Below are 25,853 nucleotides of genomic sequence, written 5' to 3' on the forward strand. Positions count from 1 at the left end.
TCGGCCCCGTCTCCTCCGTCCCCGCTCCCCCCGGCCCCAGCCCCTCCGTTCCCGGCCTTTCGCGGCCCCGGCCCCTCCGTTCCCGGCCTTTCGCGGCCCCGACCCCCGCAGCCCCCCGGCCCACCCGGCGGCTCCGCGGCCGTTGCCAGGACCGTGACCGCCCCCGGCCCCGTCTCCAGGAAGTCCTCCCGCCCGGCCTGCTCCCCACCCATTGGCGATCCCGCCCGTCGATCAGCGCCGCCCCGCCCCCTCGGGCGCTGGCGGGCCAATAGCGGGCGGAAGGCGCCTGGGGAGGCCTGGCCAGTGGTGAGAGGCGGTGTTGGGAAGTGGTTTGAAATCGCCGGTCCAGGAAGCGCGGCGCTGATTGGGCGATGGGCAGCCGGCGGGGGCGGGGCTGGCAGCGAGCTGCGGGGGCGACAAGATGGCGGCGGAGACTGTGGAGCTCCATAAGCTGAAGGTACCGGCCGAGCCGCCGCGGCCCCCGGCGAGGCCCCGAGGCTGCGGCCTGTCCCGGCCCAGGCAACGGGGGCGCCCCGGGCTCCCGCCGGCCCCGGCCCGGCCCGGGGGGGGCAGCGCCCGCCGCTGCCCGGAGCCGCGGCCTGTGGGGGCGGCCGGCGTGTCCCGGCGGCTGGGAGCCCCTCGAGGCCGCGCTGCCCCCGGTCCCGGCTCCTCGCCGGCCCCCCCCGTGGGAGGGCTCCGCCGGCCGCCCCCGGCCCGCTCCGCTCCGCGGCCTGGGGCCTGTCCCGGGGGGTTCCCCGCCTGGCGTAGGGCCCGCGGCGGTCACCCCTCGTACCCGGCTCCTCCTTAATCTCGCCTGGGAGCCCGCCCGGGGGGCGTGGGGACGCGCCAACCTCCCCCGGGGCACCGCAGCCACCCGAGGCCTCCTCGGTCGCGGGGTGGTCGCGACTGGGTCCGGCCTGCGACAGGCGCCCGAGAGCGACCGACCCCTCCCTCGGGTGGTCGGGGTAGAACCGGAGAGTCCGGGAGCGCGGGTGGTGCTTCACGTGAGGAGGCAGCTAAAAAGGCGAATCGCCTCGGCCCGTTTATGTGCTTTTTTAGTTTGATTTGCTTGATTTGTGCCTTGGCGCCGCGCTCACCGGGAGCTGCTTCTGTCCGTGCAGTTGGCCGAGCTGAAGCAGGAGTGTCTGGCCCGCGGCCTGGAAGCCAAAGGCAACAAGCAGGATCTGATCAACAGGCTCCAGGCGTACCTGGAGGAGCACGGTGGGTGCCGGGGCCGGGCGGGTCGGCAGCGGGCTGCGGGCGAGCGGCGGCTGGCGCTGGGGTTATCGGTGGCGATGGGGCTTCTGGGCTCCCAGGGGTGTTGGCGTGGGACCCCCGGGTGAGGGGGCAGAGCCCCGCGCCCAGGCTGTGCCCGCCTTTGCTTTCCCCGGTCAGATTCCCGAGTTGGCTTTCTGTGGGCGCCCGGGGGTGTCGAGGGGATTTGCTGCTGCTGCAGCGGCTCATTGTTGTTTTGCCTTCCAGCTGAGGAAGAAGCGAATGAAGAAGATGTTCTGGGAGAAGAGATAGAGGTGAGTCGCCTTGCGGGCAGACGGCTCTGCCTGCGGCCTGCCCCGGCGGTCCTGCCTCTGTGCGGGAGGAGCGAGGCGATACCTGGGGCCGTGTCGGTGTTAAAGCACCGTTGGCCCTTCCTGGTTGGGTCTAAACCCGCTGGTTTTTCCACCAAAGGCTCGGTGTGACTCTGCCTCCGCGGTGGCGGATCTGCCTTTGCGCTTAAAGCACCGGCGGAAACCGATTCTTCCTTCTGCCGGGCCCTGCGCCGCGCGGCGGGTGCGGCCTGTGGAGGGTTTCTCCCGAAAAGCCTTGGGTGAGAAGGGAGGGGGGGGTCTTACCGGGTGGGTGCCGGGCCTCGGGCACGGGCGCTGAGCGGCGCCGACGCTCGGCTGGCGGCTGCAGAGCGTCTCGCTCGAGTTACCGCCCGCGCCTGGCGCAGCTCCGGCGTGGGGCAGGGTCGGTGTCCATAAGAGCCGGTGTCCCGGCGCTGCCGGGCCGAGGCCACGAGCACGGGGCGTCCCTGCCTGCCCCAACGCTGAGCGCTGGGGGGGGTCTCCCTCTCCAACCAGCCCGAACCCCCCGGGCTGACCTCCCCTCCCCTCCGCCTCTCGCCTCGCAGGAAGAAGAGCCGAAGCCGCCTGAGCCGCCCGCCAAAGCCGAGGAGCCTCCTGCCAAGTCGCCCGACGTGTAACTATCCCTCCCGAAACCCCAGGGGCCGCCCCAGGATCGTGCCCGTGCCCCGGGGGTCCGGCCGGGGGCTGCTCCCCCCCCCCCCCCCCCCTCGGCGGCTCCAGGGACGAGGCGGACGCGAGCCCCGGGCTTGTGGCCGCTGGGCAGGAGGGGGCGTCCTGTGCCCGCCGAGCCGCGCCGCGGGCCCCGGGCAGAATTGCTTCCTGGGGAAGAGCCATTAAACCATTCCTGCCGCCCAGGGCGTCGGTGGGGAACGGGGCCGGGGGCCGGGAACAAAGGCAGCGCGTTCCTCTAAACGGGAAGCCTTAACGAGCGGGCTGGGACCCCCTGGTTTATGGGGGGCGTTGGGGGGAGGAGGGGGCTGTTCCGTTTAGCCTGGGAACTTCCGAACTTTGTCCCTTCCTCTTTTGTTTTCCCCCTCTCGAGCCCGAGCTCTGTTTTCGGAGCATAAACTTCGGAGCACGCCCCCTCCATTATGTTCCCGTTCAGTCTCTTTTACTGGTCCGGCTGTTGGCAGCTGGGCGCTGTGGGGGGAGTGTGCGCTGGGAGCGGGGCTCGGGGTGCCGGCGCTGACCTGGGAGCGGTGCCTGCGGCTGCCCCATGAACTAGAACAGAACAGGCCTTTGTGCTGGAGGGCCGTAAAGGAATAAAGCTCTCGGGGCGGGGGGCTTGCAGTCGAGGCTTTGGGCTTCTAACGGGGGCCGTTCAGAGCCACGGGATGGGCGGGGGGGGGTGGTGGGGTGGCTGTGGGGTGCGGCCTCTTGCCGTGGTGCCCCCCCCGGGCGTTTTGAGAGGCGCCAGCGGCGATCCCAGAGCGTGTCCCTCGCCTTGAGCGGGCGGTTGTTCCTCCAGGGCTGTGCAGCGGCTGGGGCAGAGCGGGGCTGCTCCTGCGCCTCCTCCCGCTGCTCCCCGTCGTTGCCGGAGGCGCTGGGGGGTGCTCAGGGAGAAGGACACCCCTTCGCTGGGCCGGGTGTTCCCCCCCCAGAACGCCCTGGCTCTGGGCCTGAGTGTGACAGGCGTCCTGCTCCCCCACAGCCCTGCCCTCGTGGGGGGGTCCTGCCCTGGGGGTCCTGGCCTGGGGGTCCTGGCCTGGGGGGGGGGGGGCTCTCGTTTCAGAAACAGGCCTGCAGGGAGGGCGGTGGCTGGGAGGGGACCCCCGGCACCTCTCCCCGGGGCAGCCTGTGGGACTCGGGGGGGGCTGCTCTGACTGACTGCTCTCTCTCCCGGCACCCCTAGGATCACGGAGAAGAAGGTGGTGAAGATAACGTCGGAGATCTCCCAGATGGAGGTAGGTTCCGTGCGCTGCTGCTCCTCCGAGGCGCCCCTTTCCTCGCTCGCCCCCTCGCGCGTCGCCGGGCGGTGTCGGTGTTTCCAAACCCGCTTCGTTTTGCCTCGGTTTTGCGTCGCTGACGGGTCGCTGGCCGTGGGGCGCCCTGGCGGGGCGGGGACCCCTCGGCACGTTGCGTTTGGGCGCTGGCTCTTGGGGAGGGTCCCCCCCCAGGCGCCTCCGAACCCCCTCTCCGTGCCGGCCCTGCCGTGGCTTTGCACCGCCGGCCACCCCCGACCCTCGCCCGTGTTCCCAGCGCCGCAGCCGCGAGCCGGGTCGTTCCGTCGCAGCCGGAGGCGCCTTCGCCCCGTGGCGTCCTCTGCTCGGGGTGACAAAGGCCGCCAGACTCGAGCCGCCTCTGTGACGGCTCCGGTGCGTAAATTGGTGCTTCCCGAAGGTGCAAAGTGCCGCTGCGGAGCTCGCCAGGCCGTGGCCCATCCCTCTCCCTCGGGACTTGCCGCGAGCCCGATGGCTTCAGACGCGTCCAGCCCCAAAGCTTTGTGGAGGACACGCATCGGGGGGCGGTCAGTTGGGGTGGGGCAGAGGGGAGCTCACAGATCAACTCCTCTTTATCTCCCCTGGCTTCGTCACTTGCGTTTGCTCGGCTTATTTCAAACAAACGCGCTCAGAAGCTGCCGATTCCTCTGGGGAAACTTTGCGAAACTTTCAGCAATCTGGCTGTGGGTCTCTAATCCCCCCCCTCCCCCCCCCCCAGATTTTTTTGCTCGCGTTCCGTAAGAAAGGAATCGCTGTGAAAACATGATTCTTGTCTCCCTGCTGTTCACCCCCGCTTCAGAGCTCTAATCTGCTGTTTGGGACACGATCATTTCCACAGCAACCAGGGTGATGTCGCAAGCGGAGGATTATGCCCTGGGTGAGGGAGTAATGAGGAGAAACAGCACCTGATGGGAGCTGGAGGCGTTGCCGGAGGCGCGATGTCCCCGTGGTGTGGGGCTGCCCTTGGCCGTAGCTGCTTAAAGAGCTCGTTACGAACGTGCTCTTGCCCTTTGGTTTTCTCCAAAAAAGCCTGTTTGCAGGAAATCCACTTCTTTTTTTTTCACTGAGTGTGAATCGGGTCACAGCGAGGTTGTCGTGGAGGGTTTTTGAGGGTAGAGGGGAATCGTTTCCCCGTACGATGGTGGTTAAACGCTGGAGGCTGTTAGAGGCGCTGGAAATAGCGATGAGTTCAGCCGGGGAGGAGAGCGGCTCGGGGGAAGGCGGTGTCGGGGCTGAGCCCGGCCCGAAGCGCTGTCGGCCCTTTGCTGGGGGCGACCCCAGCCTGGGAGAGCGCGGAGGCGGCGGCAGCCCCGGCCCGTCCGGTGGCAGCATCGCCTCCGGGGCAGCGGAGCCGCCGCTCTGCTCTGGGGTGCCTCGGCCGCAGCTGCCTCGGGTGGTTTTTGGGTGTTCCTCAGTGCCGGAGGGAGGAAACGCGCCCTGACCCCAGCGGTGCCTTTTTCTGTCCCCGTGGTTCCCGCTCGGCTGCGGGGCCGTTCCTCCCCCCCCCGTCCCCTCTGGGCGGTTCTGTTTCGGCGCAGGCGTTGGTTACGCTCCTCCCCGCGCTCTGGGCTCGAGCGAACGTTGCCACTCGGATCCCGGCTGTTTCCCCAACCCGTGAAACGCCAAACGCGGTTTTGGGCCCTTGTGCAATAACAAAAGGTTAAACGTTTCCCTGAAGCTTTTAAGGGGGTTTCATGCTCGTGGGCGCAACCCCTTGCCCGCCCGACGTGCCCGTGGGCTCCCGAGGGAGCTTCTCCGTCGCTGAGTTGCGTCCTGGGCCGCCCGGCTGATGGCGAACGCCGCCTGCCAGGCCGAGCCCGCCGCCGCCAGTGCCCGTCTCTCCTGAAAAGCCTCGTGCCGGATAAAGAAGTTCCCTGAAAACAGCCCCGTCCCCTTTCCTAGCCCGTTGCTTTGGCCTCTGGCGCGGGGGCAGCAAAGGGAAATCCCGTTGCCCTCTCCCGGCCGCCGCTCGCTCCCTTTGCAGCCCCCGCCGGCTCCTTCCCCTCGGCACGGGGCTGCCCTGGGCGAGGCGTGCAGCGCTCCGGCCTCCAGCGCCGGTGCGGCCTGGTGCCCCCCTCAAACAGTCACCCATCTCCGTGGGCTCCCTGGTCCCCGGCTCCTTTCCTAGGGACACTCCCTCAGCAGCGGGGTCGTGGCAGACCGGTTTTGTTGGGGTTTTTTTTTTTTAATTGGGCCCGTGTTTATCAGAACCACGGGAGCACCTTCGGGCCCGGCGGACGTCCCGGTGGCTGCTTGGCCGGCAGAAGGTGCTTGCGGCGCCTCGCCCTGTCCCCGCGGGCGCAGGGGGGTGGTTTTCCCCCCTCCAGGCTGCACATTCTGGTCCCCCAGGGCACACTGGAGTTTGTCCCCCCTCCACCTCCAGAACCTCCTTTCCGTACCCTGCCGATCCTCCTCAGCTGGTTCCTTTCTCTCCCTCCTGCAGCGGATGCAGAAGCGGGCTGAACGCTTCAACGTGCCCGTGAGCCTGGAGAGCAAGAAGGCAGCGCGGGCGGCCCGGTGAGTCGGTGCTTGGAGCCTTCGCCCCTCTCCTGGCCTGGGGCAAGACCTCCCCGGGCAGGGGGTGTCGGGGTGAAGGTGGCTCCGTGCTGCGGGCGGGCGGGTGGGCGGTGGGATGGCAACGGTGGGGAGGGGTCTGGAAAACGAGGGGGAGGTTGTGTCCTGATCAGAGGCAGGACGGGTTTCCTGGGGGGTTTGCAGGCGCGTGGTGAGGCGGGAGACCCCCCCTGCCAGACTGGGGCCGTGTGCGCCGGCGGCCTGCTCGGGGCGTGCTCTGCCCGTCGCTTGGCTGCCATACCAGTGACGCTTCTGGTGCTTCTCAGGGTTATCCTGGGAAGACGGGGCAGCGAAAGGGCACAGGGGTGACCCGCTGGTGGCCGGGCTGGCGCTGGGCTTTGGGGTGGGTTTTGTGAGGCGGGGGGGGGGGGGGAGTCGCTGTACAGAGCGAGCGCAGGAGCTGCTGCCGTCGGTGCATCAGCCAGCAACGGCGAGTCTGGGCCCCGAACCAGCTTGACTCGAGTGCACTCGTGAGACGTGTTGGAGGGAAAAGTTCACCTGTAGGACTCGGCGCGGCGCGTTCCGGCCGACTTTCTCTTTGCCCGAGTCCCTGACCGAGCTCTGTTTGCCCCCGGCAGGTTTGGTTTGGCCACAGTTTCGACTAAAGGTGAGGAGGTGAAGCAGAACCAATCCGTGGAGTGACCTTAGTGCAAATATTTAATTATTCCTGGGGGGAAAAAAAAAGGCGTTGCCGGTGGGACTGCCTGCGTGTTCACTTCTGTCCCGGCCCCTGACCGCGCCCGGGAGCTCCCAGCAGGAGCTGTGGAATCGGGAAGGAAAGGGCACGCGGTTCCCTTGGCGTCCAGGTGCTTCTCCCGGCGTCTGTTCTTCCTCAGCACCACTGGACGACGCTAGCCGGGTCTGCCAGCAGCGTGCTGACGGCCTTCGGCGCCGTGAAACGCCGGGTGCAGTTGCCAGGCGTGGGGGCCCGGGCGCGGGGCTGCCTCGGGACTTCACTGCGCCCCCTTTTAGAGGAGATGCTGCTCCTGGCGTTGGGTCTCTCACTGGGTTTTCTTTCTCTTGCCTCCTCGTTGCAGGGCTCTCTGCAGACAGCAAACCCACGGTAAGAAACGCTGCCGGTTCTTGAGTCGCTGCTGGTCGGGCCCTCGGCACGTCCGTGTGGGCAGGGGCTCCTGTCTGCAGGGGGGAGTGTGGAAACGGACCCGGAGCAGCGCGTGGGCCCACCTGGACGTTGTGCCGGCCCTGGCCTTGAGGGGTTCCCATCCCTGGGGCTGCCTCTTACGGCAGTTTTCCCAGATTGGGGCGGTTTTAGAGTGAAATGCTGAAGGGAGCAAAGGTGGATGTTCGGGGTTTTTTCACGTCCCTGAATTTCCTTCTCTGTTTTGGCTGGAATTGCTGGAGTTGTGCTTCAGGAATGGAAAAGACAAATGACCTGTAGGAAATTACTCTGCTTTTGACGGCCGGTGCTGCTCGGCCCGTCTGACTTCCAGGCCTAAGTAGGAGGCACCAGAGCGCGCGGGGCCGAGAGCCCTGTCACGCCGGGCGGCCTTTGCACGCTCGGCCTTTGCACGCTCGGCCTTTGCACGCTCGGCCTTTGCACGAGCAGAGCAGAGTTAAGCCGCCGTCTGTCACCCGGTGAGGCTCTGGGTTTCTCCAGGCACGCGAGTGCGCGGGGCAGAGCAGCGCCCGGGTTTCTCTGCAGAGCCACGTGCTTGTCCCCGACGGCCTGTCGGTGAGGGCTGCGCGCCGTGACGGCGGCGCCTCGGGAGCCACCCGGGCTGGTGGCGCCCTGGGAAGCTGCTCGGTCTGGGGACCTGATTAGATGTGACCCGATCGTTCTGGGGGGGGTGAGGGTGGGTGCAGCAACGGCTCGGGAGACCTGTGACAGCCGGGATTTGTGGGAGTAGCAGCAAGTTTGCCCGAAGAGGCTGTTTATTGTCCCTTTGTGCTGACCCGGCTGCTCCAGGAAAGGCGCCGGGCGCACGAGGTGACCGCGTCTCTGTCCCTGCAGCGTGGGTGCTGGGGATGGTAACAAAAACAAATAGTAAACTGTTTCCCATGTCTTTGTAGGTAAACATGGATAAATTAAAGGAGAGGGCTCAAAGATTTGGCTTGAATGTCTCCTCGCTCTCCAAGAAGGTAAGGTGCCTCCAGGGGCTCCTTGTGCCCCAGCCCGTAGCGCCGTGCCCGGGCACAGCCTTCGGGCACAGCCTTCGGGCACAGCCTTCGGGCACAGCCTTCGCGCTGCCGGAGCTTTTCCCTCTCGTCGTTAGCGCAGCGGGCTGGGCCCCGCGCCCCGGGGGAGGCTCGTCACCGCCGTCCCCTTCCTCTTCCCTCCGGTTTGTTCTTGGGCCTGTGACTCGCGATGCGGTTCCGAGGGCGTTCCGGCTGCTGAGCAGAGGGGGTGAACTGGAAAGCTGTTCCTCCGGCTTGTGCCGCGGGAAGGGGCGGCGTTCGGCGCCGTGCCGTCGGGTGGTTCTCAGGCGTTTGCCTCGCGCCGCGTAAGCGCCCGTTTCTGGTCGGGGCTGGAGCCCCGTGGCCTTTAAAGACCAAGGGAACGAGCTCTCCGAAGGGAAGGCGTCCGGAGCGCCCCGGTAGGAAGCAGCTCTTTGAAGTACAAACGAGATGAGCTTTGCAGGGGGACGGATTTGGTCGTAAAGGTGTTTTGTTCTTCCCAGGGGAGAAACGCACACAAGGGCCTGAGCGTAACCCCCCTCCTCCGCTCCGCACCCAGCGGTGGGTCTGGCTCGGCCTCGCCGCGGTGGCGCTGCCGGCGGGGCCTGGCGAGGGGCAGGAGGCGAGGGGGCTGCGCCCGAGGGCGCTGGGCGTGCGTGGGCGCGGGGGCTGGCGTGCTTGCCGGCACCGTAACCCCTCGCCTCGGCGCGTTCTGTGGCCAACGGGGGATGGGGTGTGTTTGGGGGGAAAAGAGCGGATAAACGTCTGCTCTGAGGCTCGCACGACGTCCTGCGCCCTCCCCGCCCGGCACCGGCCGTTTCCCCCTCGGGGCTGCGACGAGGCTCGTGCTGCGGCACCGCGCAGGATCAGCGCTGAGCGGAGAGGAATTGCCCGGCTGCAGCAGCAGCGGGATGGGGTTGGCATGGAGACCTCGGCGCTCGGTGCGGAAAAGGGCGAGAGCCAGGGGAGGTTCATCTTCTCTCCCGCCCTGTGAAATAAGCCCCTCTCCTCCTCGGGGGGATGGATTTGACCTTTTTTTTTGCTGCCTCTTTCTCACGTACGAGCGTTCTGCTTTATTCCGCCGGCCCTGGGAATTCACTGATGTAGAAAATATCAGGCGTTGGAGGTCGCTGTTCCCCCCGCAGCTTCCCTCCCGTCCCTTTGGGGGTGGGGGAAGGAGGCCAGTGCGTTGAAGCTGGGATGTGTGGAGCTCAGGGTGAGAGGCTGCTCAAACATCGTTAACCCTGTCACTGGGAGCGCCCGTTTCTCGGGAGGAACGTACGCCCCGTCAGTGGTTACGGCCGTGGCCTTCCCTGGGCCGGGCTGGGCGGCTGCGCGAAGCCGGGGTGTCTGGGAGCAGCCGGCTTCCCGCGTCCCTCTGCGTGGCAAAACCCCCAGACCACCGGAGCGCGAGGTGTGAGCTCCCCGAGCCGGGCGCTGGTGAGCTGCTCCCCGGTGTACAGACCCGCCGGTGGGGGAAGTGACTTGCCCAAGGTCAGAACTCGGTGGCCGGGCTGGCTCTAGCCTCCGGCTTGCCCGGTGCGGGGCTTTGTGCCCCCGGCGAGCTCTGGGCGCGGTGTCCAGCGGCAGGGCTCGCCTCGCCGCGCCGGGTCTCTCTTTTTTTTTGTTGGCTCCGCCGGGAAGCCGAGTTCACGGGCTTGGAAGTGGCTTCTCCCACCGAGCGGAACACGCTCTGGCATTCCTGGGAGGAATATTCTTGGTTACTTTAATTAGCTGGTGGTATTGTGCTTCCCACCTGGGTGTTCTTTATGGCTTTTCATTACGGAGGAGCCTGGCAGTTGCGAGTGTTTACATGTGTCTTGGCAGGTTTTTATACCGTGCGTCGCAGCAAAAAACTTTACAATACCCCATTGTCCCCGCGGAGCCGCACTTCATTTCCTATTCAGAGGGGTTTGGGGAGGGGGGGGGGGGGGCGTGGGGGGGGAGCATCGTCGCTAAGGGGGATTTCAGGCCTGCTGGGAGCAGGGAGCGAATGCAGAGCTGCGTTAGTGGCTGTGAACTCATCTGTAGCTTTGAGCCCCCCTTCCCCCTCCGTTAGCCCTCTGGGGTGGGAATCTTTCAAGTTGAAAATCCTCTTCCTCTCCGCCCGAAGGGGAAGCGAGACCCCGGGCGCCGGGAGGAGAGCAGGGAGGTTGGCGGGGCTGCAGCAGAGGAGGCAGGTGCTCATTTGTCTCGAGGCAGCACGGGGCCATCAAATTAATTTTTAAAATAAATCAAGCAAGCGTTTATCTCCCCGTAGCACCGACTCTCCCCTCCGAGGCCTCCTGTTAAAGCACACGCTGGCTGACCTAACGCTTCCATCCCTTGACTCCTGTTAGCTGTACTTAACCCCCCACACTTGTAAATGTTCCCTCTCTGGAGCAGCTGCTCCCTGTAACACTCAAACTCTCCGCTCCCCGGGGGAGGATGTGGAGCTGCGTGCTTGATATGCAGGGTTTGCTGCAGAGGGAGCTGCCTGCGTCGTGGCTGTGATTCAGAAGCGTTTCTCCGAGGGGGTGGTTTGCTCTTTATGTAGGAAATGGCCTTGGGAGTCTCCCGCTGGGGGAGCGTTGGCACCAAATGGACAGCGAGGGCCCTCGGGGGGGCGTGAGCGCGCTGTTTGCCACCTTTGTGTTACGTTGTCAAACACCTTTCCCCATCCGAACAGATGACGGGAATAATTGGCTTTTGTATCTCCTCCTGGACGTGGAGGTCCCAGACTGCCGGACGAGGAGCAATGGGCTCATGAGCCCTCGGCCGCTCGGCGGCTGGGAGCAGGGAGGTGAAGTGACTCCGCTCCGAGCGAGTCAGGGGTCCCCACCCCGAGCCCTCCTCTCCCCAGCGCCTTGCCCCGAGCTGGGGGCGAGACAAAGGATTTGTGCCGCGGCCCCCGGCGCGCGTGCCTCGCGCGGGACCTGCCCCGTCACCGGCTCGGCGGCTTCTCGGGGCCGGGGGGGGGGGCGAGTTTCTGTGCCTGTTGGGAGGCGGAGTGACCCGTCCGTGGCGAGGCAGCGCGGGGAGCGCGGCGCTCCAGCCGCCTGTCACCTCCAATAACTTCACCGTGCTTTGCCCCGTCGCGAGTCTTCCATGTTGCAGCTGGAGCCGTGAGAGGTGCCGAGGGCCCCGCGGGCGTCCCGGGCCCCATCCTGAGCAGCGGTAGCCGCTACAGGATCCCCCCGAGCGAAAGGTACTGACTCTCCCGGCCAGGAAGAGTTAATGCTTTAACAGGGCCTTCAGTCGTGATTCTAGACGAACGCCGGTTTAATCGCGGTTAATGAGAACGTGTTTGACACGGGGCAGGCCAGAGCCGCGCTCGCCGGGGATCAGCTGGCCGCGCTGGCGGGCCGGCGGCGTGACGTTCGTGTGGCGTTGGAGGGGAGCAGGGGTCAGCGGGCCGGCAGAGAGTCCGTGTGTGTACAAAACAGCCGAATGAGAGGCAGAAAACAATTGGCTTAATTGTTTGGCTTCCAGCAAGCTTGTCGTACCGTGCTGCGGAGGAATCCTTCTCCTGGATAAATTTTCTGCCTGCAGTCTTTCCAAGCACCCCCTGCCAGCCCCGGATGAGAAGCTATTAACCACCAAGGAGGCAAAGGGTGGTGGGGGGGAGGTGTTGGCAGAGGAAAGGAAAAAAAGGATTCGTGGACGAGGAGGGTTCCTGGCGAGCACCGGGGCCGGCCGTGTCACGCGTGGTGGCACATGCCGCCGGCGGCGAGGAGCGCGATTGGCTCCTGCGGCCGGGTGGTTGTCAAGAAATGCCTCTTGCTGTCACTGCCAAGAGACGGCTCCGGCCTTGTTGGAAAGGGCACGTGCCCCTGAAGATGATTTTCTTTCCCAACTTCGCTCTTCCTGGCTGTTGTCAGCCCCGTGTCCCTCTGTCGCTGTCCTCCCCGCTTCCGACCCCGGCTCCGCTGTGGCTCCTTCGGGTTGTAACCCAGCTCCTCGGTGCGCTTCGCCTCAATTCCTCCTCCTCCTCTCTCCCCTCTTACCTTCCGTGGTCGCTGTGGTTGGAGTGTAGGTACCGAGGGCCCGGGAAAGCGCCTGCGCCGCGCTGTGGGGTCGTTCGGCCTGAGGAGCCGGTGGCTCGTCTGCGCGTTGTCCCCGTCCTTCCCCTCCGGCTCCGCCGCCCCAGCGCTGCTGCTTGCTCAGGGAGCGCTTGGCCTTTCTCGGATCTGCCCCGTGAAAGAGGTTTTTCTTCCTTGGAGCAGCACCACGGCGACACGGGGGGCGGGCTGGGTGCGGAGGAGCCGGTGTGTCGTGACCGAGAGCCCTTCCGCGGGCTCAGTCCCGGTGCCGCCGCGCTCGGGGCTGCTTTCCCCGTGGCCTCAAATTCCCGGGATGTTGTGCTTTTAAATCTTAATATTTTTAGGTATTTAAAAAAGCTGCTTTAGGTGATTTTTAAAGGATTTTCCCTCTCCCTCTGAGTTGGACTGTTGGTAACTAAGGCAGCTGGATTTACGGAGGGAGAAGATTAAGGAACAGCTCTGTTTTGAGGAGTGAAATGAAAGCCAAGCCCACTGCGACACTCCTCGTGGCTTTCACTTGTTACAGGAACATTGCGGCAGGGGCCGGGTCAGAAAGAAGAAGGAGCCGGAGCCGCACGCGGTGCGGGAGCGAGGTGGGAAGATCCGGGTACGAACCGAATCCCGCAGCTGGCGAGCGGGGGGCGCCGGGGCCGGGAGCCCTGCCGGAGGCTCGGCAGAGCCAATGTGTCTTACTGGGGTGCTGGGAGATGAGCCCAACCTTCTCAGGCCAGTAGCCCTGTGGGAAATAAGACCTGGGGTCACAAGACAACTGCAAAGGTTTAACAGACCTCAATTATTTTTTTTTTTTTTCCCCTTTTGTGTTTAAGACAAAGCAGCAGTTTCCCCGTGAGGGCCGTGGTCTTCACTGACCCGATGAACTCTGGCCAAGGGCAATGCAACAGTCTCCTCTGGGAAGAGGGGTGGGTTTGTGGTTTCCAGTCCCGATCCCTGCTGATCCAGCTGGCCTACGATGGGGTTGTGCAAGGAAATTAAGGTCTTGTGTTTCCTCGAAGGCAAATAACGAGTTTTGTCTAAGCAGCCTCTTCTCCTGCAAATAACCCCAGGCTGGTATGCAGGGAAAAGGAGTCGGGGCTTGCTGCCAGGAGCAGAAACCTCCCCGAAGCCCGGAGGAGCTCGGTGCTGCGTGCCTGTGGACCCGCCCGGCCGCGGTCCCTGGGGAGGGGGGAAGGCAGCCGCCGCGCTGGGGGGCTCGAGGGTCACGTACGGCGGCTGCTGCCAGCCTGGCGCTCCGCGGGCTCCTGCCGTGCCGGAGGGACGGGGTGAGTTTGAACCCCCAGCGTTGGGTTGAGGCGCCTTCAAGGGGTGGTCGCCCTTCCTGGACCGGGCGGGTGTTAAAAGCCTGGAGTGACCCCAGGCCTCCTGCCCCCCCCCCCCGGCTCCACCGCTCCCGCGGGGCGATGCTTGCCGCTCTTCCCGGCGCTTCGCTCTGCTCCCGTGCCCGAGTCCCGCTGGCGGGAAGGGGGGAAGCTGGCGAGACGCCGCGCTCGGCCGTGCTGCCCGGGGAGCCCCGGGTGCGCTGCGGCAAACCGCGGGGGCTGCTTTTCGGGTGGGAGCAGGAGTTCAGGGGTTCAGGTCGAGCGTGTGCCCGCAGGAGCGCCGGCCTGGCGCTGCCGGGAAGCCCGTCCCCTGGCCGCGGTGGAGGTGCCGGTGCCTTCCTGCCGGAGCTCGGCTGTGCCACGAGGGTTCAAGTTCAGCTGTGCAGCGGGCGAGTGCTGGGCCCGAGGGGCTGCGGAGCCGCCGTCTCAAAGCGTCCCTTCCGCGGTGCCTGGGCCGTGACCCTCGGTCACCTGTGCTCTCAGCTGCTGTTATTTCCTCCCCTCTGGCATTTCCTCCCCAGCATATCCAAAATCATTCCCCTCTCTCCTGCTGCCTCAGCTACCCACGCTCCCCTAAGTCTTGCCACAGGCTTCCTCCCCTTCTGCGCCGGCCCGGGCAGCAGCGCGGGGTTTGTGCGGTGACAGGGACGAAGGCGCTGGCGTCGCAGAGCTGCCTGGCCTCATCCTTGGTCGCGGTGTTTGCTCCCATCACGCTGGTTGTTTTCTGGCTGCCGCAGGCGTCGCCACGGCCAGGCTCTTCCCAGTCTCCCCAGAGAACCCGGGTGGACTCTCCCATCCCTCTCGCCCCTGCTCTGCTGGGGATTTTGTTCTTACCTGCCAGGACTTCCCTGAATTTCAGTTCTGGACCGTTCTGACTTTGCGCTTCGCCAGGGGCTTTGCGAGGGCTCACTTCTCCCTTCCCCGTGAACAAGCTCCCCGCCAGGCAGAGGGGGAGCTGCCCTTTGCTATGCTCGGTGCTTAAGCGACTGCGGTTTTGGTGCCGTGGGAATTCGGGACGGGACTGACCCGCTTGGGAAGGTTTAGGGCTGTAGGAAAGGGCGGAGGGAGGAGCTGCGCCGAGCGAGCTGCCCGCCCTGGGCTGGTGTAAGGCACCCGGAGCCTGCCCTTGGCTCTCCTACGCGCAGAGCCGTCTCCAGGCTTTTGGTGGTGGGATCCGTGCGCGGTGCCGTCGTCCTCCTCTCTGTGCTGGCAGCACTCGTGGCTGGGCGCAGGAGAACGTCCCGTGCCCTCCTGCAGCTGATAAGGCTGCGGCTTTCGTTACCGTTTCCGTGCTTGCTGGGTGTCCTGGGGTGTTTCCTCTTGCTCAGGTGGGATGAAAAAGCAGCGGCTGGAGGAACCCGCAACGTGTTTCCAGTAGAAACGTCACCTGGGCGTCCGGCTGCCCTCCGAAAGGGCTGGGGCTCTTCTGCTGGGCTGCAGGGCCTCTGCCGGCCAGCGCCGCCGGGGCTCGGCTCGCCCCGTCCCGACCCCGCGGCCCCGTCTTCGCCGCCGTCCCGTGGCAAAGCAGCAAAGCTGTGGTGGACGGAACGGCCGCGAAGGCACCGCGGCGCCGCTCCCGCCAGCTCCGGCAGCAGCTCGGCGTTCGCCGCCGGCCCCGCGGAGGCGCTTCCCCCTCCGCCTTCGCGCGCGCTCGCTCGCACACCCCCACGATGTCATTTTAAAAATAAATGACGCGAGCGCTGCGCGGGGTCAGGGGGACTCCTGCTCCCGGCGCCGCCTGAAAGGGCTCCGCGGCCCGGACAAACCTTCGGGGAGTGGCGGAGGGCTCGCTCCCGGCGTGGGGGGACGACGCTGGGGGGGACTCTCTGACCTCCCTCTGCCCAGTCATCTGGTTCTTCATTGGTCCCCGCTGTGAAACAGAACTTCGCTTTTGTCTGGAACACAAATACATCTTTTCCCCACCCCCCCTCTCCCCCTCTATTATGATTCAATCAATGATGTCATTATGTCCCATTCAGGGGCTCTTGAACCATTTGGCTGCAGGAATTTGGAGGAGCTGCGGGGGGAAGAATGGCAGACCCGGCCTTCCAGAGCCTGTGCCAGCCTCAACGGCAGAAACAAAGTCAGGTTTCCCCTTAACCCTTCTTCACGGCCGAGGACAAAAGTAAAAACAGCCCCAAAACCGCCCTCCCCCCCGCCACAGGGGGAGGGGAGTTGAACAGCTCTGCCGAGGAGCCTCTCCTTCCCTTCGCTCCCTCTGACCACGGTGACTCGAGCAGCTCTTCTCGTTCCTGGGGGACTCGACAGGTTCTTATCCCCGGCAGTGCCGGGCTCTGCGGTGCTGTGGCTTTGGAGGGGGGCTCCGAGCTCCCTCTCCACGGCAGCTTTGTAGGGGCTTTAGAAAAATCTCTGTAAAGGGAAGTGAGTGTGGCCTTAGCCCCTAAAAAGTTTTCCTAGTCCTCATAATTGGGCCACGGAAGAACCTCACTTTCTCAGAAAACCCTCTCCGAGGCCGGTGTCGGAGCGCGGAGCTGCTCAGCCCCAGCTCCGCACCCTCTGCGAGGACTTTGGGGGCACCGACGGGTGCGGGGTTGGGGAGTGCTGAGCTCGGGGGGGCGCTCAGAGACACTTGAATGTGGGTCCAGATCCGGGACCATCTCTGGTGTGTGAGCAGAGACGCTGCTGGCACGTGGCCGGGCGTCCCCCGGGCCTGGCAGTGCCAGAACAGGCGGATTTCGGTTTTCTGGCGCTTTAACTGCGCGTGTGTAACGTGCTTGTGCAGGTTGGCCCGTGAGGTGGCGGGGCTCGTCCTGCAGGACCGGGAGAAGCTGCTTTAAAAACCTGGTCCTGCAGTAACGTCTGGGGCGGAGCAGCTGAGTTCCGCGGCCGTTCGGCGGCTGATGCGCCTTCCCACGTCCTCTGGCCGTTCTTGGTGTCTCAAAGGTCTCTAAAAGCGAGCGGGGGCTGTTTGTACAGGAGACGTGGCCGGGGCGGGGAGGAGGGGTCCCTGTGGACGGGGCTGCTCCTGCTGGGGGGTGCAGCTGGCCAGCAGAGGCTCGCTGGCACGCGAGCTGCCATCCCGGAGGAATAAACACACAGATTTAACAATTATTAGGGTTTAGTTAGCCAAATATTGGCAGAGCAGCAGCTCTTTTGTTAGATTTTCCCGTCGAGCTCTGCTAGGACCTCGAGCTTCTGGTGATACGGGAGAAACCAAACGAAGTGACCATAAAAGATCAAACGTAAGGTGCTTGCCGAGCGTTTTGCCCTCCGCCTTTCATCTCCTCTGGCTGCAAGAGGTCTGAACGCTTTGGACGGGCGGGAGCGATGAGCCTCCGCGCGGATCCGGACACGTCGGGTCTGGTTTCTCCGTGGGGCGTCGCTGGGTGGAGGCGGCCCGGGCTGCTCCGGGGTGCCAGCTCCTTCCCTAGCGCAGGGACAGGGCAGCTGACGCCTGGCGTTCGGTTCCCGGCCCAAAACCTCATCGAGTGACCCCCCTGCACCAGATCCTGCCCCCTCGCCCCGCGGCGCAGGGGAGGCTGAGGAACCGAGTGCCCGGCCCCGAAGTCGGACCCGGGCCGTCCCCCGGCATCGCCGGGGTGGGGGGTTGGCCCGTCGGCGTGGGGCTGCCCAGGCCCTTGGCGATCTGGGGATGAAACCACCTTTGGGTCGGTTAAGCGAAGTTCCCCGGGGGATAAACGCGCGCGGCTCCGGCGACCGGCTCTGCCGCCCACCCTGCCGGCGGGCACGGCCGCGCCCAGGACTTTCCCGTTCTGCCAACGCGCCGCCGTTCCGTCTCCTTCCACGGGGACTTTCCACTTCGTAAAGCAGCAGCGCTCGGGCGCCACGGGGCGCCTCCCCGGTCTGCCGGGCTTGGCAGCGCCGTGGGCTCGGGGCGTCCCGTGGGCTCGCGCTGCCGCTCGCCGGGGAAGGGTTAACGCCGCCGCGGTGCGTTGCCGTTTTTGCGCTGGTTGGGTTTGAATAGGAGGGATTTTTTTTTTTTTTTTTTAAATCTGGGGCTAATGTGCAATTCAAATCGCGTTTAGTCATCGCCCGATTGCCTCTTTTTGATAACAGCTGGACTCTTTGAGGGAAAACTCTCCTGCTCGGCCAAGCGGCTTTAGCGCTGCCGGCCTCCCCTTCCAGAGCCGGGTGTATCGCTCCGAAACACGCTCCTGGGGGCGGCGCCGAGCGGGGGGCTCGCCTCAAAGCCTTCCCGCGCTGGGGCCGGTGAACTTTAGGAGGGAAGAGCCTCGGTGATGCCGTACGATGTTTAAGACGCTGTTCGGCGGCCGCAGGGAGATCAAAAGCCCCTCCGGAGGCCTTTTGCCTCGTGGCGCACCTGAAAGCGCCTCCGCGGCGGGGCCGCGCGGCATTCCTGGCGCGTTTGTTCCCTCCCTGACGTCAAGTCGGAGAATGCTTTTCAACTCGGCGCTGGGAGAGTCGCAGGTGGACTCTTAGCACATGGCTGTGACTTTCTCCTCCTCCTCCCCTGCTGATCCCGTTTGGGGCGAGCGTAAACTTCTGACGGTGGAAGCTGCGGTGGGTGTCTTGACACAGAGCCCTCGCCGCCGGCGTTGGCGGCTCCTGCCCGGCACGACGCACGGGAGAGCCCTGCAGCCGGGTGGTTGTTTTGCCTTCCCGACCCGTTTTCCAAGGCGTTGGAAGCAAGGGCGAGGGCCGAGCCTGCGGTTGCCTGTTTCCCTTGGCTTGTGTAAAAAAAAATAACGGTGCTGGGAAGGTGAGTCGGTCCAAGAAAGCAGCCGGTCGCCGGCCCCGTGTGCCTCTGGCTTCGTTAACCGGGACCCGGTGCGCGAGCAGAACGGGCGCGGCGTTTCAGACGACTCCTGCTCTTGGTGCTCCCCGTCTCCTTTGGTCAGTAAAGGTCTTCAGAGACCTGCAGCTTGGTCTGTTCTTGCGCCAGGCTCGTCCCAGGCGCTGGCGGCAGGTTTTTAACAGATGGAGTAAGGCAGAAGATCAAGCTTTGCTCTGACTTTGGGTGACTTTGTGGATAATTCCGCGATCTAGTTCCAGAAGAGAGAGCAGGGAGTGTCCGGGGCCGTAGCCCGGCCTGGGGTGTGTGTGTGAGCGAGGCCGTCGGTGAGACCCGGCTGCGTCGGGCGTCGCCGCCGTCTCGCTGGGAGTCGGCGAACGGGGCGTCTCTCTGAACGCCCGAGCGGAGCCCGTGGCGCTGGGGCTTCGGTGTCTCTTCCGCGGAGATAAAAGCTGCGTTTGGTGTTTCCGAAATGCGTCGAGGCCCTTGGATCCGCCTCCGTGGCGTGATTCTGGATGAGCCGTGCTGCTCAGAAGTCCTTCCTCCGTGGCAGCAGCAGAGGGTCCTCCTGACGCCCCGGTCGCCTGCGGGCTGCGACAGGGACTGCCACGGGTGCGCGGAGTCCTGGCGGTGGCGTTGCTTTGGGGCGAGGCTGGGGCTGTCTGCGCTGGCTCGGCCTCCGCGTCTGTCCCTCAGCCCTGGGCTGGGAGCATGAGGCGCTGCTGGCGACGGAAGAGCGGGGCTGCCTGGGCTGGCGGGGGGGGCGGCTTGGGGGTCACACCCTGCGTTTTGTCGGGCTTTTGGAGGAGCGGAGCGTGAAACCCAGCGTGGCTCCTTGGCCCTGCCCCCTGCTCTCCGTGCCGGGAGGCGAAGATCTCCTGAGAGAGAGGCAGTTTTGCGGGTGGAAGCGGGAGGAAGGGGTGTCAGGCGCACGTGGGGTATTTCAGTATAAACCCTGGGCTTCCCTCTCGCTCCGTGTCTCCTGCTGGCGTACGGGAGCATCGACTCCAGAAGGAGTCGGCAGCACTCGGAGCCTGCGAGGGGAAAGAAGCAGGAGGAATAAATACGTCGCGATGAATTTCAACAAGGCGGTGGGTGACAGCTGCGCGTCCCGGGATTGGAGTGTTCCTGAGAATAAAACCATCGGTTGCTGTCATTCACCCTCCGGGTATGAAATTGGAAGCGCAGTTACCCTTGAGTGTTCCGTAACCTTTACCTTTTGGAGGTCAAGGCCGTGTCATCATTAATCTCCCATCGCCTGAAAGCCTCGGGGCTCTGCTTTTCATCCTGCCATCCGTCATGCTGCAGCGAGATGCGGGAGAGTGACCAGAAGGGTCGGGGTTTTATACACACACATGTGGGCACCCACCCTGCCCTGCGCCGGGAACGGCAACACCGAGGGTGCGGTTGCGGAGGCTCGTGTCTGCCTCTGCGCTTGCGATGGGGATGCTCGGGGCTTCCTCTGCGCACCCAGAGCAGCTGCAGCCCGCGGGGGAGGCAGCGCTCTGCCCGGGCGGCACGGAGCCTGGCTGCACCCGGCGAGCCCCTGCCCTGCGCGGCGGGGAGCCGCCCGGGGAGGAAGGCAGGTGCCCGGGGAGGAAGGCCGCTGCCCTGCCTCCTGCGTGGCTGTTCCTGCGCGGCGAGCTGCGATCTGACGACGACGGCCGAGCGCGCGGAGCACCCGCCGTGCGTTGGTCCCTGTGCCGGGCTCTCCTGGGGAGCGGGGCCGGGGTCTCCATCCTGCTCCCCGCCAGCTGCTGGGGGTGAGCCGGACGTTACTCCTGACGTCTCCTTCCGTAGCCCCCGCGGGCTGCAGCCGCTCCGTGACCTCCGTGGGCGAGCCCCGGGCGCTGCGAGCCCCGAGCGGGGTGTGCCGAGGGACGGGGGGTCCTGCCGGGGCGCAGCCGCGGCGCGGCCGTGGGAGCTGCCCGTGGTGAATCGTTCATTAGAAGCTCGTAGGCGCTGGGGGCCGGGGGCGGCTCTCCGGCCTCCCGCCCTGAACGCCGAAGGCAGCGAGATGCTTTTGGGTGATCTGGGATCGACTTTTGCCCCGCGGTGGGGCTTCCCCGCTGCCAGGGTTTGAGTCCTGCAGGTGAGCTCACCAGGACGTCGCCCCGGAGCGCCGCTGCTCCCTCTTCCACCGCCGCAGGAGGTGCTGCTTGCGGCCGGCCCGGCGGGGTGGGAGAGGAGAGCGGTGGGCTCGCTGCGGGCGCGGGGCCGAGATCCCGCTCGCCGGGAGCTGGCGGTGGTGGTCCGAGGGAGCCAGCCCTGCGCCGAGCTGGGCCCTGCTCTCTTGGCAGGGCAGGGTGAGTGCCAGAGCTCTGGCACCATGGAAACCAGGATTTAAGGCCTTTTGGCATTAACTCTTCCAGCATCAGCCCTTCTGCCTTCTCCTGGGAGAGAGGGAGCGATCCAGTTTGTGAGTGGATCCCTCTCTCCTTTGGGAATAAGCACTGTGAGCCAGAGGACAAGCAGGGAAACCCGGATTTCATCCGTGCTGGCCTGGCTGGGGCTGTACGGCCCCCGTCACCCTGCAGGAGCTCTTCCCGGCGGCTCCCGGCTCCTGTCGCCCGCTTCAAGACGCCACAGACTGCTCGGAGGCTGAGGGCCCTCTGGGCGCTGCCGGGGCTCGCCGAAAGGCCGTGGTGTGGAGGGGTGAGCCCCCCTTTCCTCGCTTCCCTCCTCCCTGCGTGGGAGAGGGGAGGCAGCAGCTTGGGGACATCAGCCTTAGGGGCCTGATCCTGCTCGGGGTGGTGCGGAGCCAGCCCCCCCCACCACCCTCCCCGGTGCCTGGAGTCTGTGGGGTTTAGAGTAGGACCCTCCAGGCGAGGAGGGATCTGGTGCGGAGAGGAGGGGGCTTCCCGTGGTGGTGGGACGCAGCTCCTGCCGGCAGCCCCCTGCAGAGCCGTCCCGCAGATGATAATTCGGGGCTCAAAGCGAAAGGTTTGGGAGCGCGCGCGCGCGGGCGGCACGAGCGTCTCGATAGGTTGTGTAAACGCTCCCTTGTTCGCAGGAAGGACTTCGGCTTCGGGGCTTGGAGTCCTTCATGAAAGCTTTTTTTCCCCCCTCTTCCTTCCCCCACCCCCCTTTTTTTTTTTAGACCAACTACAGAATCACTGTCGTGGCGTGAGCGCAGGGGGAACAAGCACTAGGAACAGTAAGGTTAGAAAATAAATCTGCCGCCCTGCCAGCAAGGTCAGCTTTCCCTGCAGATGCTGGTGCACCCATTTGCACGCCGGAGCAGGGCCCCGGGGCACTACCAGGGCTTGATAGATGCAGAGATAGCAGCGTTTTGATAGAGGTAATTTTCCTCAGATGGGTTTCAGCACCCCATGAATCAAAACCTGTCAGCGAGAAGCTAAAGATGGAGCGAAGTTTATTGTACGCGTGTTTGCGTCTGACACGGCCGTGCTAGGGGGTCAAGTGAGCGAGATCATTAGGACCGTGTTGATTTAGGAGGACGGTTCTGCGCTTTCCCTGCAGGGCAGGGGTGGGGGTGGCTGCCCGAAAAAATAAATAAAACCCTGCGGCTCGGTGCAGCCCCCCGGGAGCCCCCCGTGTCCTTTCATTAAAGACACAGCGCTTTTCTTCTGGGAAGCGGCCGCGGGGCCGTCCTCCTGCTCCTGGGGTTCAGGCCAGGCGGGCAGCCACCAGGGTTTGGAAGAGCCCGCGGCTGGTGCCCGGCTCGGGTGCTCTTGGTGCGGCCGTCGCGCTGCTCCAGGAGCCTTTCCCTGCCCCGTCAGAGCCCTCCCGGCGCCCTTTGTCCGCAGCCCTCGGGTCCTGCTGCTTGTCCTGGGACGGTGCTTCTTCCCGACGGCCGGAGGGCGGCCGAACCGGGCTTGGGAGAGGGAGGGCTCCCCGCTGCCCCCCGCGAGCCCGGGGCAGAGCCCGACCTGCCGTCCCCTGCGCGGCGCGGGGCTGGGGAGGGCCGGGGGCCGCGGACGCTCGCGCGTGGCTTCGCCGTCGCGCCGCGGGAAGGAGGGGCCGGCGGGACGGAGCAGGTGGGTGACGGTGGCGACGTCCTCACCCCGGAGCCGTCTTCAAACCGGTCCGAGGGTTTCTGGGGAGGAAGGTGAAGCCACGGGCTCGGCGGGGCCGCCGGGGTGTTGGGCAGCAGCCCCGGCGCTGGGGGGCTGTGACGCTCCAGGGGGGACTCGAACGCCTCTGGGCCGCGGAGCCGGCGCCTGGGAGAGCCTCAGAGCTCCCGGTTCAGGCTGCTGCCCCGACACCGGCCGCGTCAGGAGCAGCGGGGCCAGGCGAGATGCAGGGGTCTCGTTTGTGTGAGGGGTCGGCGCGGCGGGGTTACCCCGCTGCTGGCTGCGGGGCGCCCGCTGCCGCCCGTGGTTGGTGACCTGGCGCGTGAACGGAGCGGGGTCCAGCTGATTCCTCCGCTCGGGCGGCGGAGCCCGTCGGGCCAGGCGGAGCACGGGGACTCGAAGCGTATTTTCTTGGGAACGGTGCCCTTGTTCTCCTCCTGCCTGGCGCTCCGTGCTCCGAACCCCGGGTGATGGCGTGGGTACCGCCGGTGAGCCTCGCTCCCCGGGACAAGGAGCTGCAGCGACCGGGGTGACGGGGGGCGAGAGCTCCGAGGGGTCCGCGGCGACGGGGCAGGGAGAAGCGGCAGGAGCCCAGCAGCCACCGGGCGGCCTTGACTGTCGAAATGGCCCGAAAGAGGCACAAAACAGCCAGAGGTGGGAGCAAATCTGCAGCAGATGGACGCGTTGAGGCCTTTACGGGCGGCGATGGGTTTGGCTGTTACTGGCGATCAGGCCGCCGGCGTGGGTGATGGCAGCGGAGGTGAAAAGCCTCCCGTTTCTTCAGAGAGCCTTGGGAAGCAGGGATATCGTCAGGCTCTGGGAAAGGCCGGTAGAAATGTGCTCCCTCGGGCTGGAAATCGATGAAAGGAGCCTTGGGAAGGCAGGGTGAGGGCTGAGGTGTTTCCGAGAGAAGTGCCGCAGCGTCCGTGCCGGGGGGCTGGCTGTCAGCTTCCCGCCCCTGCCCGTCCCAGGGGCGCTACGAAGCAGTAAATCCTCCCCCGAGCCCTTCCTCGACCGCATCCAGCCCAAGGCGAGGTTCTGGCTGCCGGGGCCGTGTTTTCCTTCGCCCTCCTGCGCCCTGTGACGAGCGTCTGTCCTGTCCTGCCACCCTCCGTCGCGCCCGGCTTGGAGTGGGGAGGAGCTCGGGGCGAGCTCGAGGGGGCTGCGACCGTTTGGGGAGGCCGGGCCGGCGGGTGGACGCTGCCCTGGGGCGTCCTCACCCATCGGTGGGTGCTGGGGGACCAGAGCTGCCCTCGTGCTCCGCGGCGGGGCTGCTGCCCTACGGACAGGGCGCTTGGCCGAGGCAGGGGAGAAGCGTGCCCCGCTCTCGGCGGCCCCGCTGCCTCGCTCCGGTTGGGGCTGGGGGTGGGAGGGGCGCGGTTTGCCGTGAAGCGAGCGCCCTGTGGCATTGCCGGCGAAATCCATCTCGGCCCTTCTTTGTGCCAGAGCGAAGAAGACGAGAAGCTGAAGAAGAGGAAGGAGCGGTTTGGCATCGTGACGAGTTCAGCTGGGGCTGGAGCCACAGAGGACACAGAGGTAAAACCTCGTCCTGAGCGGCCGCGGGGAGCGGTGGCGGCGCCGGGGGCGGCGGCGGGACCCCCGAGCTGAGGGGGGAGGGGGTGGGGGGGGGGTGTGTGCTCCCGTGGCCGCTCGCCCTCTTTGCCTCGGCACCGAGCGTTGAGCTTCTGCCCTCGGATCCGCTGCGGCTTTTCCCCCGGGCGCCTCCTGGGAGGAGGAGGCGGCCGCTCTGGAGTCTCCCGAGGCGCGGGAGCGCGGCAGCATCCAGCTCCTCCTCTCGCGGGGCGGCACGGAGGCTTCCAGAAGGAGCGGAGGGCGCATCTGCTCTACTCCAGTTTCTCCCACCCTGGCTCCCCCTCCCCTCGCTCTCTCTGCTCCTTGTGCTCTGCGGTTCCCCGTGTCCTCGATGCTTCTGGACCCTCCGCTCCGCTTTGTCGGGCTTCGTCAGCGAACCCCCGGAGACTCGACGCTCTAATGAGGAGCGAGATGCTGACCCCGTTTCCAGCCTTTCTCCCCCGTGCTTTGTTCCGTCCTCTCTGGTTCTGGCCCATCTTTTAAATCCGGCAGCTCCTCGGGGCAATTTTGTGCTCTTTTATGTACTTTGGCCTTCCCATTGTTCCCAGTCCCCAGCAGGCTGCGCTCCGGCACGGCACCTCCCGCGTTACCTTGGGCGGGGAGCGCCGTGCACACCTCTGGTGCCACGTAAATACGGATCAGCCGGAGTCGGGGACCCCCCTCCTGGGGGCAAAGGGACCCCTCCGGGCTGGGGACTCCCGCCTTCGCAACCAGGCGGCAAAGGCTGCGGCGGGGCGAGAGCTGGGCCTTGGAAGCGCCTCACCCAGGTGGCGCCGGGGCTGGGCAGCCGAGAAGCGGGGTTTGTTGGGCTCCTAAGAGCAACCTCAGCCGTTCAGGTGGGGTTTGGGGGCTTTTGGGTGCGTGTTTTGTTTGGGGTTTGCTGCAGAAACGCCGCCCGGCGGGGAGCGGGGAGCGGGGAGCGGCGCTCCCAGCCTTCTGCCGAGCACGGGAGGGTGAGCCCCGCCGGCTGGGCGAGGGGTTCCCTGCTTTCCCTTAGGTCACTTGGAGATTGTGCCTGGAACAAAAAGGTCTTTTTACTGGTATTGTGTGCACTCAAATGCACCTTTCCCCTGGAGATTCTTGATTAGGGCTTCTGTTGCCCCCGGGCTATTTATCCTGCTAAAAATTAAGATTTATACGCCCCTCGTGTACCGGCTTAAAGGCATATCTGAGAGACGCAATAGTATATTTAATGCGTTTTAGTGTGTCCCTCTCACCTTTTCCATGAATAGGAGAGTGTTAACCCTTTGCCCTTTTCCATTTCCCACCTCCCCACTGCCGGGAAGGGTTTCCAGGCCTCTGAAGTGGGCATTGTTCCCAGCTCGGCCCCTTTGTAGCACGTTGCCAGCAAGACGAAGTGCCTCCAGCGGCGCTGGGCCTCGGGCGCTGCAGCTCGGGCGCTGCACGTGGCCGCTCCTTGTCCCAGCGGGAGAAGAAAAACCTTCGTGGCTCCCTTGGGCCACACTCGGTGCCCGCGGGAAGGGGCCTGGAGCCCCTTTGGTCGTCACCGACACCGAACGGTCGATAAATGCTCCGTCGCGCCGCGCCGCGCGTGGGGTTTTCGAGAACTTGTTCATGTGTTTCTTGGTGGGGTCTTTGACGATTTTTCTCCTTTTGTAATTCCCCTTTGCAGGCGAAGAAGAGGAAAAGAGCAGAACGCTTCGGGATCGTCTGACGCGGGTCCTTCCTCGCCGCCGCCCGCTGGCAGTGTGCCTCTCGAGTGCGTGCGCCCCCCTCTCCCCCCACTTCCCCCCCCTCCCACACCGTTTCTCTAGGCTGTAGTGACGAGTAGACAGGGAATCCCCCGTAGTTGTACGATTGTGCTACTTCTTTTTTTTTTTTTTTTTCAAGTTGCAAAGTTGAACCGTGGAGAAAAGTTGAGCAAAAAAAGCA

General features: G+C 65.5%; 1 protein-coding gene across 3 annotated transcripts; it reads left to right on the forward strand.

Annotated features, from left to right (window-relative positions):
• The first annotated feature begins 400 nt into the window (after positions 1-400).
• SARNP (SAP domain containing ribonucleoprotein) lies at positions 401-25,853 on the forward strand. 3 transcript variants are annotated; one of them, XM_086478667.1, is made up of 12 exons: positions 401-457; positions 1,122-1,221; positions 1,483-1,529; positions 2,132-2,199; positions 3,439-3,490; positions 5,970-6,043; positions 6,679-6,707; positions 7,138-7,163; positions 8,132-8,200; positions 23,814-23,903; positions 25,594-25,680; positions 25,812-25,853. In XM_086478667.1, exons 1-11 carry the CDS (start codon positions 422-424, stop codon positions 25,633-25,635), a joined length of 633 nt encoding a protein of 210 aa, XP_086334793.1. In that variant the 5' UTR covers positions 401-421; the 3' UTR covers positions 25,636-25,680; positions 25,812-25,853. The 3 variants fall into 3 exon arrangements, with proteins under 3 accessions (XP_086334793.1, XP_086334792.1, XP_086334794.1); XM_086478666.1 differs by lacking the exon at positions 25,812-25,853 and having other exon boundaries at positions 25,594-25,709; XM_086478668.1 differs by lacking the exons at positions 8,132-8,200; positions 25,812-25,853 and having other exon boundaries at positions 25,594-25,709.

The sequence above is a fragment of the Leptosomus discolor genome, chromosome 27 (assembly GCF_034619465.1).
Source record: "Leptosomus discolor isolate bLepDis1 chromosome 27, bLepDis1.hap2, whole genome shotgun sequence".
Taxonomy (NCBI): Eukaryota; Metazoa; Chordata; class Aves; order Leptosomiformes; family Leptosomidae; genus Leptosomus; species Leptosomus discolor.